The sequence below is a fragment of the Phaenicophaeus curvirostris genome, chromosome 1 (genome assembly GCF_032191515.1).
Source record: "Phaenicophaeus curvirostris isolate KB17595 chromosome 1, BPBGC_Pcur_1.0, whole genome shotgun sequence".
Taxonomy (NCBI): domain Eukaryota; kingdom Metazoa; phylum Chordata; class Aves; order Cuculiformes; family Cuculidae; genus Phaenicophaeus; species Phaenicophaeus curvirostris.
In genome coordinates, this window is record NC_091392.1 from 178517789 (window position 1) to 178532200 (window position 14412).

General features: G+C 36.7%; 1 protein-coding gene across 6 annotated transcripts in view; it reads right to left on the bottom strand.

Moving 5' to 3' along the window:
- The window catches only part of ZC3H13 (zinc finger CCCH-type containing 13), a 45486-nt gene that overhangs the window by 16775 nt on the left and 14299 nt on the right, over nucleotides 1-14412 (bottom strand). For all 6 annotated transcript variants that reach the window (XM_069881238.1, XM_069881214.1, XM_069881195.1 and 3 more), the window contains 6 exons: nucleotides 9978-10086; nucleotides 7645-7784; nucleotides 6757-6911; nucleotides 5333-5530; nucleotides 3778-3951; nucleotides 825-1135 (listed from right to left, as the gene is read on the bottom strand). In XM_069881238.1, coding sequence (XP_069737339.1) covers nucleotides 825-1135; nucleotides 3778-3951; nucleotides 5333-5530; nucleotides 6757-6911; nucleotides 7645-7731 — 925 coding nt within the window. In that variant the 5' untranslated portion in view covers nucleotides 7732-7784; nucleotides 9978-10086. The remainder of the gene's footprint in view (nucleotides 1-824; nucleotides 1136-3777; nucleotides 3952-5332; nucleotides 5531-6756; nucleotides 6912-7644; nucleotides 7785-9977; nucleotides 10087-14412) is intronic.

The following is a 14412-nucleotide window of genomic DNA, read 5'->3' on the forward strand; positions in this document are numbered from 1 at the left end:
ACACAGAAAATGCAAATTAACATGTAAGTAGAAGATCATGTTGGTTATCTTCCTATACATTCAGCAAGCTTTAAAGATCTGTCTGTGAATTTGAATCTGTACAAATATTTACCTGTTCAAAAGACAGTAAGTATAATAAAAATAAATTTCAAACATATTAAAGAGCAAGCACACTTTGATAATTTTAAAGTAGGACCATTTAATGTAGATTCCTTATTTTCTCCACACCCACATTTTCAGGAAATTTATACTATTTTTAGACCACTTGCTTTTAAGATCTCAATGCTTTGCTCAAGTCTTTTTCTTCTTTTTTACTCTTTGTAATCTGCCTCTTGAGAGAAACAGCATGTTTGCCCATCAAACTGCTTTACAGACGTCCAGAGGGAATGACTGTTTCTTTGCACACACCTCAATGTCAATTAAAAACACAGACAGAGTGATCACTGAGGACTGGATGAGCACTCAAGCACCTCAGAGTAAGAGCTCCTTACAAGTATTCTGCCATCATTCAGCTTATCTACTCGCACATGCCTGATAACAAGAAGAGATCACTTACCTTCTAACACCACCACTGCATTACACAAGAAACCCCTAGACAGATGCCTACAATCAGCTGAGCCTACATAAGCAGTCCTATCAAGAATACTTCATTGCACAGTCCCTGAAAACAGTACCACCAGCACAGTAACAAGAATACAGCCAGTATTTTCTTCACTCCCTAAATATTGGGACAGTTGCAGATGATGCCATAATTTGAAAATCAAGTTTCAAAATTCAATTTGTAAACAAATACAAATTATTCTGAAGTGATTTTTCATTCATACCATCCCGCCTTTCATGGCGCCTATCATGAGACTGTGAAGTCCGATCACGATCATGTCTTCCTTTTTCTCTTCCAGGAGATCGGTGCCGTGAAGGGCTTCGCTTCCTCTGAGGAGAAGAGGAAGAGTGTGGGGGATAGGGAGAAGATGATCGCCTTGCAGGCGAGGAAGTTGTCCTTTGATAGGATGGAGAAGGAGTTCTTCTGCGATGTGGGGAAGGAGAATGTCTTTGGACAGAGGAGCCTGACTGTGATGAAGAGGAGTGATGCCTGGAGGATATGGGAGAATGATGCCGACCAGATGGAGAAGCAGATCTGCAAGGAAAAGTTAGAACAGGCTAATAACCTGATTTGAAACATTCTCATCATACCCTATAAAAATGAGTGATTAAAATAATTTGTCATCTACCCTCTGTCTGCTGAAAATAAGTGCTGCTTCTATAAAACATCAAACCAGTCTTCTTTAAAGGGTAGCAAGCTTATCCTTTCAAAGTAAGCTTATCTTTATATGTTTATAGTTCATTTAGTATCAAAGAACAAGTTGTCCAATAAAAATTATGATACACAGCTACCAGAATGCTTTCCTGGGGGAAGGGAGGAGTCAGAAAAGAACACAACCTTCTCCACCACCCCTAAACCAAGAACAACCGTTTTCTTCAACAGAAAATACTTTTTGGAGTTCATGGCAAAATTAGGCAGGTAATTTTTACACAGTGTTACCTAAGCGGAATGTTTTTTCTCTTGTTTCCAATAGCATTCAACTGTCTAGAAAACAGTGTCTTGTTCTCATGTAGTTTTGAATTCTTTCTTTTATTACAAACATTATACAATTTATGCTTGGATCGTGAAAACCCATACCTGTATTTCCTTAAGATTTTAGCAAACGTGAATGTTTACACAAACAAGGCAAACTCATACCTAAAAGAATAATAAACTATACATAGTACCTCTCATCTTCAAAATCCCTTCACTTAACTAAAAACCATTTACACAACAGTAAAGAAATTTCCTCATAATATGCTATCCATGCATAGTCTAGCGTGGACAAACACACACTTCAAGTCTTTGAGCTCAGTGGTGGGTTTTTGCCCTTATCAGCATCACATCAGCTTGCAAGTATTTTTTCCCATGAAACAGGTGCTGCTCTTAACTTCCAACTCCCTTCCAAATCACAGAATTCCAGAGACTCCAAGGAGAAGAGGAGTTGGAAAACCCACACATGGACATTACAACTTCAAAAATCCCACTTAATTTTAAGTAATTTGGTTCCTGCTTCTGAATGTCCATTTACGGTGGCAGTGACTTTGAAAAAACAACCAGATCACACCGTCACATACAAATGAAACAGATGGCCTGGAATTAGTAGTAAAAATTCCAAAACACTCAAAATTCAGTTAGGGTAAGAAATGACTGAGAGATTTCTAACATAGCTTCATGACTTGCCATCTTTAAAGTAAGACTAGGTTTACTTTTCACCATTATTATGAAACACCAGGTTACCAAAATTGGCTTGCACTGAAGGTTATCAATGGTTTAGAGACAAACAAAACATTTCAAATATCTTTCCCTGTTTCTCGCAGAAGGCCCATTTGTCTTCCCTGCTTAACATTCCCTTGTACAACACTTGATACGTCTGCCCAGAATGCCCAAGCAAGTAGTGACAAGCAAAACACTGGCGCAGGTTAGAAAAGAATAAGGGAAAAGGTCCTGCAAAGGTACTTTTCAGTCTCTTTGCTACTGTCAGCTGCAGGGGAAATAGGCTGCTCTACTCCCTTCCCTGTAAACAATCCAGTGCAAAGAAAACATCCATCAGTGACATCTAGCTTAATACAATACAACATGGTTCCAGCTGAACTTAATCACCACAACAGAAAAAGAGCTAGCTTATGACTATGGATTGTTGAACAGATGGGTTTCTTCATATATATCTCCATGCTGATAGAACACCTGGCGTCTTCCCCTACCCTTGAACAGAACTGCAGAAAGTAAGTATGCCTCTCTCGCCATTATACATAGGACTGTAGTAGCATTTAGCACTGCCGTTCTACACCTTCAGACCAAAATAAGAAGCTACCTCCTTTCTTTTTACCAGTGATAGAAGTTTTTTTTCTAAGGACTCTAGAATTAGCAGGATGATATCTTCCCTGAACCTCACCAAGGATGGTGACACATCATCATCACTGGACAGCCTGTTCCAGTGCCTGACAGCCCTTTTGGTGAAGAAATTTTTCCTGATTTCTAATCTCAGCCTCCCCTGGCACAACTTGAGGCCATTCCCTCTTGTCCTGCTGACTGTCACTTGAGAGAAGAGACCAACACCCACTTTGTACAACCTCCTTTCAGGTAGTTGTAGACAGTGATAAGGTCTCCCCTCAGTCTCCTTTTCTCTAGGCTAAATAACCCCAGTCATCTCTCCTAAGGCTTGTTCTCCAGATCGTTCACCAGTTCCATTGCCCTTCTTTGGACACTCCAACATCTAAACATCTTTTTTGTAGTGAGGGGCCCAAAACTGAACACAACATTTGAGGTGCAGCCTCATGAATGCTGAGTATAGGGTGACAGTTATTTCCCTGGATCCTGCTGGCCACACTGTTTCTGATACAAGCCAGGATTCCATTGACCACTTTGAGCCAGTGGGGGAGGTGAGAAAGAAAAAAACAAAAAAACTCCCAAAGGATCACAGTCTGACTGTGCCTCATATCAGACTTCTGAATTTCCACCTGAAGCCAGAATATTTGAAAGGAAACGATAAATGGAAGCCTGCGCCATGACTTGTGTTCTTTTCATAACAGGTACTCTCAATGTAGTAACTTGGCAAAAGAAACCCCAAAGACTCAGAACTCAAGTGTCTGAGGCACACGCATACAGACACATATGAACAAGTAGTCAAACCAACAGAGGAAGTTTCTAAACTAGAACTATTCATGGAAAGGAAATCCATGCAATTGGTCTCCCACCTGCGAGAGGGTGAAAAGTTATGTTTGCGAGTGGTTGACTTGGCTGGAGCTCGGGAGGTTTGTCTTCGCCTAGCAGCAGGTGGTGAATACTCCCTGGATGGGGAAGAATTACTGCCAGAATGGTCTGCAGGACTAGGAGAACGCTTCTGTCTATGGGAGCTTTCAGAGGGATCCCTGGGAAACACAAACAGTAGCTTGTTTAACAGATGTCATATGGCATTAGGATGTTTCTTAGAAGTTACAAACAACCTCAAGACAGAACCTGTGCTTACCAGATCAAGAACTATTTTATAGACTCTTTTGTTCTACCTGTAACTTTATATATGAAAATATCTTAAATTAGCAAAACTTAGGAATGCAAATTATGCACTAAATTTCTTGCTAATCTGTAAAATACAAAACTACAATATGGAAAAAACAAAAATATATTCTTATAAGTTTACTTAATATTTCATGTGGTGGGTGAAGCACAATTCCTATCAATGGAGAATTATCTTGCTACCCCTGTTTAAAAACTTCCATAATCGCAGAATTTTAATTAAGAAGGCTCAATCTCACAGACATTTTCAAACACTAATCACAGTTTGAAATGAATGGGAAAGATCTGTCAGAATCTTCAACTGTTTAACTTACTGTACATCACAAAGATTTTTTCATTATTTAATCTTGATTATTTAGGAAAAAAAAGAAGGCAAATACCCAACACTGAAAAAAAAGGCTGCAGTCACCACAGCAATACTGACTGTAGTACAATAACAAGCCAAGTACTCCTTTGATCCTTTCAGCACTACCTAGAATGTTCTTTTCTACTGCTCACTACTTTATTCCACTAATGGAATAAACGAGCCTGAGGGAAATAATACACTTTAAAGTAAGAATGGTGTAAGTTATTTAATCAATTAAAAAAATACAATTAACTGGTCTTCCACTCTTTAGCCTTTGCTATGTAACAAATTAACAGTTACAAACATGTACCCTATATTCATCATAGAAATACAGGACTTAAAGATGCAGATGTATTTTTCATCTTAAATGGACACCCAGGCTTCAGAATACAACAGGAATAGTTCTATTAGTTTACCATTTGAGAGATGTATATGCAAAGGCAAAGTAATACTAAAATTGCAGTAGTCTTTCACTACTTCAGAAATACTTTAAAGCTACTGAAGATTAGGAAGAGTTTAAACATGCCACTACCATTTTAGAAATATATTAGTCCTTTAAGATTTTAGAAAAGTAGGCAAGTGGACAAGTGAATGTCTCTGACAAAGATTTAAGCAAATTAACTGCTCCATTGGATAAGGTCCAACTTCCTGAAAAACAATGAAACTTTCAAAAGGGCATTCTATAAACTTACACAGCTGTATAATTAAAACCTACCCATCTGTTATAGTCTATCAGTTCATCTATATAACACACTTAAAATATTTAATGAGCAGTGAAAAGGTTGTTGGCAACACAGGTATAAATCCGTTATTATTCAGTGTTCTACTAAAGGTAACTTTAAAAGCAAGGTTACATTAATGTTAAAAGCTAATAATGCAACATAACTTACCTCTGCTTCTCTTTTTTCTCCTTGTGCCTTTCAAACTCACGGCCTCTCTCTTTCACCTCCCTTGCCTTTTCTTCTGAACGTTCTTTTGCTTTATGTTTTTCTTTGTGTTTTTTCCCCAGGGGAGTTTCCTCTTGTACTGGAGGAGGAGGACTAGGGGTACGAGGACCTTTCTTTTTACTCTGAGCACTTTTAGAACTCCTAGAGATAAAATAACAGGAGGGGGGGGAGAAAAGACAAATCTAAGAACTGCCAACTATTTCAAATAATGATTTCCCAGATGCTGGCAGGAACGTCATAACCTCAAGGGCCTTGAAACTTGTAGGACAGGACTCACCATTCCATTAGCAAGCAGCGCTCAATAACTGTATTTGATGGAAGGGTGAATGTAGACAGTAAAATTCACTTTGAACCCTTCCATTTTTAACACTTACTTCTGAAGCAAGTGAACAAAAATAGGAACTTCTCTCATTCAGACAGAACCAGTTTCCCAAGCTAAAATGCCCTTGTATCAACTGCACACATCAGAGGACCAGAACTCTACAGAATATCTTGTCTGTTTAGACTCAGTTCCACGAAGCAATACCCCAATCACATACACAAAATGCTTTGAACAACTCATGTCTTTGATTTATGTTAAATAGCTAATGCAGGACAATGCATCCAAATATATTTGAATCTGCATCTCAGTATAAAACAGCAGGTTTTTCCATGTAAACTACCAGTGGCATAAACCCTATAAACTAGATATGACTGCATACTGAACGTCAGTATCATTCTAGCCCATTCTGTACATTCTCACAGCAGAAACAACATTGTTTTGTCCCTATTTTAAAGGGGATTTTTGCTTAGCAAGTACAGATGTGTCTGCTTATATTGCTGCAGTTATTTCTTTCCTATGTAAAGCTGCAGACAGTGATTCAAAAGGTCCTGTAGCCAGCAAGAACTTAGAAACAGGTTTTGGAGACTGACTTATTGTGGCAAGGTGCCCAGTTTGATCTTCCTGTCATTTTCACATACTTTGTACTTACTTCCCACATACACAACACTCCGTTCTCTACTTTTCTCCTCCTGAATTCTGAGAAATTCCCTGCCTTGAAAGTCAAATATTATTTCCTGAGCAGCAATATGTAGTATCAACAGAATATGCAGTTGGTAGATTTTAAAAACATTTCACTTCAGCCTAGAGGAGCTACCTCACAGACTGCAGCTCATAAAGCATGAAATCAGTCAACTGATATGCACATAATGATTTTATGCAGAAGATGATTCACAGTGCACAATTTAGAGAACTTCCCCTGAAGTTAAAAAATCAAAAGTCCCAAAAGCAAGGAAAATGAAAAACCATTTTAATTATGAAAACCCCAGTAGTAAAACTCTGTGGTTCTCTGTTCTTACTTTCTCACAAGATTCATCTACATACTAACCTCTGCTGATCCAAAAGCGGAGAAGATACAGTAGATGCTTTCTTTTCTTTCTTACTAGCTGAAGATGATGATTTCGGACTGGATCTTCGTTTTGGAGATTTGCTAGACTTTCTTGGTGATGGCGATAATTTAGATCTAGCCACCTCTGGAGAAATCTTGAGGAAAAGAATAAATTAACCGATAACATATTGATGGTCAAAAGCTTACCTGTATGTTGATATATATGTCAAATATGTAAATTTATTAATAGTCTACACTTGATATCTTAACCATGTACAAATCTACCTCAAACTAATCAAAGTGTTCAAAGAGCAAAAAGAAGACGACAGGAAATAGGTGGGGGAAGAGAAGATGATGCACTCCGTAATATATTATAAAAACTGTAACTAAAAGCTTAAGATCCTAGTTACCACTGAAGTTTGTCTGGAAAAGGAAGACCTCCTTTCCGGCTTTTTTTTTTTTTTTTTTTTTCCAATCTTCCTCAAAATTTTAGTCTTTCTAGCACTTACAGCTTTGCCTCTGCCACTTTACTCTGTCACTATAAGACACACTGGAAAAGGAGCTTGGCAAATGCCTTGTGTTTTCTTCTACACATCTTCTCTGTTAAAGGTCTTATTAGTTTTATATGATTAAAATGCACCAAATTCTACTCATTCAATAGCTGACTTCATAAAGCAGAAAACTTGGTCATGGTGCAGGACAACCAATCAGATACTCACAAATAATATCCAAGTCACAGACTAAGTTATACACACGCCAGTTATTTACAACTATATACACAATAATGCATTTGTAGCCCACGAAGCTCAAGTCTTCCAGGAAACAACTAAAAGCCTATGAAGTGGCCAATGATTTATTTTTTTCATTTCACGTTCACACAATACAAACCTCCTTTTTAATGACTATTTCCTCTCGTTTCTCCATGTTTTCCTGTTCCAATTTCATGAGTTCTCTCTGAATCTTTTGGCGCTTCATTTCCAAAGACAGCTCATGATCATAATCATAATTAACATCTCCATTATCAGAGTCTTTATTAAAAAAAAGTAAATAGATTAGTAAACAACTACATATAAAATAAATAATATTTAGCATATTGGATGCCAAGCATAAACATTTTTGTGACTTTTAAGCACGACATGAACGGATCAATGAAGATATGCCAAATACCTTCTTCAATGACGTGTGTAAACCTGAAATAACTTGTTAGTTCCATACAACCTGCACTTAAATTCTTAAACTTCATTAAAAAAAAAATCTTAACTTCTTTCAGAGATTTGCATCAATTAAGTTGAGGAGGTGAAATGCAGTAAACCATTTATTTAGATTTAAATAAAAAAAAAAATGAAAAGAGCACATCTTCTCAAACACCAAAATATGCAGAGCACTACTTAACTGGGAAGTGTCACATGAAACAGATTCAAATAGCGATACATGATAGTAGAAGATTTCATTTAATAGAGTAGCCCACAAATTAATTGATACACTTATTTAATTACATCCACAAATTGATTTTTTAAATAAAAGAAGAGATCTGTATAAGCTCATTTACTGGATAAATGCACATTTCAAGAGTTCATTTATGCTTCTAAAGCATTACTGCTGTTTGGTTTTCACATCAGAAAAGGCGCTATTTCTCTCAGTTTTCATTAAGCCATTGCTAGTTAATACCATATGCTTCAAGCCTTGCAGCTGAAATCTTACTGAAAATTAAAGTAGTTTTACTTGGTCTGTTTACACTTCTTAGTTTTTTAATGGCTATTTAAGCCTAATGCTCAAAAAGCACTTTAGGAAAATAACTGTCAGGGAAAGGATAACTTCATTAAAAAGTCATTAGCTTTCACTCCCCTTCCTGCACAAAGGAACTATATAAAAAATTTTGCACTAACTAAAGCTCAACCTACAAATTCTCTTCACGTGCTGTGAATGCATGGGAACAGCATATAGAGAAGTGCAGTTCCTAACAGCATAGGGTCTTTCCCAGTCCATCTGTCTGCTTATATAGCACTCACTAGAACTTAACAGAGAGTAATTCTACTTCATCTACATTATAATCAACCCTATTTTGAAAAGAATCATAGTTATCAAGCTGAAAGCCTCAGTGTCTAAGACTTAAGATACTCATATTTTATATAGAACTTAAGGTTTTCATGGTCAAAACTTCTTTGACTTAGATCCTATTTCCATGCACACGTCATAGGTCATTGTTTCTTAAATCAAGTTGAAAACAAAATGTAGAAAGGAGAAAAAAAATATTATGGCTACTTTTCTATTCATGTATTCTGCTTATGACACAGCAGAACTGTATCTGCAACACATAGCACACACTACAGAAGAAACACCTACTTACTGAAGTCTACAGAGGAGCTCCATCCCACAAACAACTTGCAGCAGACTTTATTGCAAATACATTTATTATAGCTGAATTCACTCAAATTATTTGGATTCCCGTCTCCTCTGGCAATACTGTAACTACTTGTTAAACACTGACATTTACAGAACTACTTAAACACCACAGTTCATTAGAAGCTGCCATAATTTCACTGTCAGGTGAGCGAGGTCTCTAACAACAGAAAAACTCAGGAGGAGAGAGAGAAGAAAAAGACAGCCATTTCCTCAACTCTCCACATATTAAATAGACATGCACTATCAATAAGGACAACGAAATCACCTTTTAACCACTAAAAAAAAAACCCACCAAAAATCCCCACCCAAACAAAACTGACTACATTATCTAATGTCTGTTACCACTCTTCAAGTGTTTTCAGGATATAAATAGCTCACTGATTGTTACTTTCAGTTATTCTAATAGAACCTTTGTTAATGAGACAGTTCACATCATTACCAATTAAGCAACAAAAACCTGCTGACTTTTGAATTCAAATGAGTTATGCTCTCTCTTCAGACTACCCAGCTTCAAAATTACTTTAGATTTATCTTGGGTTCAACTAATGAGCTAAATGTGAAAGGTTCAGCCTAAGTTCCTTGTCCAAGGAGTGAAAAACAGAAAAAAGTGAATGTTTTTTTAAATTAAGTTGGTTTTACCATTGTAGCAGTCTGACTCAGATTGCTTCTTTACTCTCCTCCAAAAATAAACATCAATGCCCACCACATAAAAGTACTCTGCCTAGAGACCAAACCTTTAAGCATTCTGCTTTACATACAGCCCAGTAATCTTGCAATTCTCTGAGCTGTAGGGGGACCATTAGTTTAGTGATGCTTACCTTCTCTATTTGTCTCCCAGTCCCCATTTTCCTCTTCACTTTCTGGTGTTCTCTCCTTTGTAATTTTGATATCCTCCTTTTCTCTATGCCTTCCTCGTGAAGACTCTTTCTACAAAGGGAAAAATGTTGCATTAGAGTAAACAAGTTTATTTTAAAGGAAGCCCGAAGAATCAGGTCTGTTTTACATGGTATTTTGGCTGTTTCTTTTTTATAGTACAAAATGCATTTTCCCTTTACCCTGTTGAACAAATACCTTCTTAAATAAGCAGCGACTCCACAGGCAACATGTTCTAATGCAATTCCCTATAATTAGTATGCAAATAGCAGATGGGGAAAAGAGAAGAAAGGATTCATAAAAAACAAGGTTTAAAGGCAAGGCAAGAATCCAGCAAGCATCAGAGAACAGTTTAAAACTGGAACCAAAAGAACAGATCAGGTTCCTAAGACCAAAAGTTTAATGAACACTTACAGAATATGCTTTTGACAGCTTAAGTAAGAATTTTCAGCTCTAAATAAGAATATTTATATGCAAGGCAGATGAGCCTCAGAAGCTGAACCTTTTAACTCCCCAGGGGATAAAGAATGAGGAGAGAGGGGGAGAATACTAACAGAAAACAGAAACCTTTGGCTGGCAGAAGGAAGGTGAAAAAAGTCTAAAGCAACACACTGCCATCAAGTTTTGATGACAGCTTTATATCTGAACTTTCAGTGGCCCCAACTTATCAGACAAGACTAACTATCGCAGTAGCACCCATTTTGCATGTGGCAGACAGTCCTGTGGATACATAACAAAGCCAGAAACTATTCTTACAGGAAAGAAGACCATTTCAAAAGACAACTGAACCAGTGCTGTTCCTCTCCCCCTGCTACATTTCAGTAGCAAAGCACACAGCTGCATCACTGCCTCTGCTGAATTGACGTTGTCTAAATAACCTACCTGGGCTCAAGCAGAGTATAGGACAATGTTATTTCGCTATTTCCAATGAAAAAGCATTTCAAGCTTAGAAGTATCTCAGGTTAATTTTTTAAGTAGGAAATCAGAAAGAGCAAATAATGAAAGTCTGTCCCATAACCCTTTTGTTCACACTTCCCGTAGTCCCTTCTTTTGTCATTTGGGGATTCTTCAGTGTTGATATGTAGGAACCTTTGCTTTTATGCAAGAAACAGAGATGCCTGAAAATTTCACTAACTATTCCTCATTGGGACTTAGATGTTGACTTAATTTAAATCCTTAAAATCACCTTAGAAACTCAGAAAGGAAACAGCGCAACATTGTGGATAGTCACTACTAAGTCGGTAAAATTCAACTCTACTATTTTATTCTCTAACAACGTTGAAATCTTATCTCTAGTTTAAGGACACAAACCATGACAGAACAAGTACTGCATTTGCTTTACCTAGTGAACTAACACAGTTTTCTTCAAGCCTCTTGATGTGTTCAGTATATTACATTCAAAGCCTTAGTGTGTTTGGAGAAAAACTGACCGGTCTCCACACAGTACAAAGGAACTACACATTAAAGAACTAATTTGTGTCATGTCTAGTTTAAAGCAGCTTGTAGACTAAAGAAAAAAAAAAAAAGATTTTTTTTCCTCCATTTCATGACACAATCTTTAAAATGCTGTACAACATCCTAACCTATTACGTCATGTTGCTTGCAGACATCAACTGCAGACAAGTCTACAACAACTAAACCATCTTCACAACACGTCATAAAGGCATTTCAGTTCAACAATAAGAACCACAGTACACTCCAAAGCAACTTACTTTAAAAGAAAATGACAAGATCTGAAAATCTGCAACTTTATCAACTCTCCTGCGACCACTTTTTTTTTTCTTGGAGCATCTTAATTTTTCTAGACCACTCTCCTTGAAGGCTGCATCTGTTCTAATAAACTGTGCTTCTGCTACATACTCCAACTAATTCTTACAATATAAACAATAAACTTCTTAAATACAAATACTAGTTTCATCAATTCAACACTATTTGTTACTAGCAAACTGAAATACGCATGTCAGGAAATTCTTTATCTCCCGATTTAAAAAAAAACAAAACCAAACCAAAAAAACTTGTCAGCAGAGAACACACAAATAAGTCAGAATCCTTCAAGACCAGTGACCCACGTTAGTAACACTACACAACTTGTATGTATCTCGCCTACATCTCCGAACTTACAACCAAATGCAAGCATCTTGGAACCACCTGTATTTTCTCCTTGCCGTGGAGAGATTCAGTAGTGGCACAAACATACTTCTACAGAAGAACAAAAACATCTATGAAAAGAAGTGTATTGAATTACTGAATATTAGGGAAGAGAACAGACAATTTTTACGGAAGTATGCTATTTCACAAGTCAGGACAACTTGATCCAAGCTTATTCATACTCTAAATTACTTCAGTTATCAGGAAAAAAGAACCTGGTAACACTGCACCTTGAAAAACAAGATTTGGTTCAGAAATTGAATTGAATGAATTTTCCTGGGGCAAGCAAATCAAGAATTTAAGCTAAGACAGTTTAGAACACATTTCAATTTTTTCTCATCAGAAAGTCCAACACATTCCTTTTATTGTACTTGTTCCACTCACAATGCATTCAATTCCTTCATATTATGGGGAGTAAATATTTCCTTCGTATCCTTATAGACCTTCTTGTACTTCACTTTAGATATTTTTTTTCATCTCTCCCTTAATAAGAATAAAATGAGCCAAGCTCCTGAAAGCCAACAGCATGTCTCTCACTTGTACTTGAAGATGCTGTATCCACTTCAGCCACGCCTATAAACTACTCCTCTATAGAGTCTGAAAACATACCGTTTACTAGACATGAAACAAACTTTCATAATAATATAATTGGTTACTAGAAAAAAATATTGTAGATTGTCATAAGACTAAATAACAACTTAGCAAACTTTGCCTATGTATGTGCTCACAGTTGTGAGTGGGTATGTGCTCGCTACTTACACTTGTTGGATTGTTGATTACAGTTTAGCATTGACATTCAGGAGAAGCACTACTTAACAGATGGAAAAAAATACAACATTATTGCTGAATTCTACGATATTTTATTTAATTTAATGTCTACTTAAGTTGAAATTCCACATCCCATAAGATATGATCAGCACTCTACAGCACAAGACTTGATGTCTACTTGAATGAATTCCCCACTACAGCCAGAAAAGTTTGGTCAAGTGCAAAAGGACTCATCCAGTTTGCAAAACGTGCTTCTAGCCAAGAAGAGTTATTTTGCCAACACTGATGGAGAAAATATTCATAAGACTCTTACAACCTAAAATTCTTAAAAGGCAGAAGCTTCAGTTTCAGCCTTATCAGCACATGTACAGGCAGCAGCAATATAAACTAATTCAAAAGCAGATTCCTTCAAAGCGATCATGTATTGTATCTAGAATCTTTTGGGCAAGCACAGTATTATCTTGCTCTAGCCATAATACCTTTACAGTGTAAACTGCTACCACATTACAGAAACATACAAGAAAACTAATTTGAAAGTTCCTTGAAATGATCTGTTTCCATTTCAAAGACAGAAAACAACACTGACTTTCATTATCAATGGAGATTTCCAAAAGCTACAGCGACAAAAAGCACAGATATGAAAAAAATGATACACATTCCTTACAAAAACGTTTCCTACTAAATATACATTAAGTTCTTCCCACTCTTTCTCCCAAATTACACACACCTCCCAGGTAATACTTCATATACTCCAATGTAATTGTCTTCTCATAACACGGAGAAAAATTCAACATATAAATTCCCAACTAAATATAGCAACAGCAGGAACTATATCTAATTATTTGCACAATAATTGATACACTAACATACAGTGCTGAAATAATTTCAAGCACAAATCTGAGAAACACAGAAACAACTCAGTTCAATGTAGTCAACAACGTAATACAGCATATTGTCTCTGAAAATAATAGTGTGAGACGCTAAAAAAACAAGGGATGTGTCCTATAGGCTGTCCATGTAGGAAATTTCTTACTAAATACATACAAATTGCACTAGTTATCTTAGGTCTCCAAACAGGAAATCTCTTCTAGAAAGATTTTATACTAGTTACACTGTCTCAACTTTTTGTGGAACCTACTCAGATTTCTGCTTGTATCTTCTGGCAATCAGGCAGAATTGTCACATACAACTTAAACAGCACTTCTCTCGTCATTTTTACATTTGCCACTCTTTCTCCTGGGATAAAGTACGAATATGACGCATCTAATTCACATCCTCTCAACCATACATCAAACGCATTCACCACATATCCTTTCTTCTCTCCAGTCTCTTTCTCACCTTTGTGCCCACTTCAAAAAGGCCTTTGATGGGATTTTCTCGCATACAGGTGATCACAACCAAACAGCATTTCAAATAAAACTGGACCATGAGTTTCTACAGCATAACATTGATTATTTTCTATTC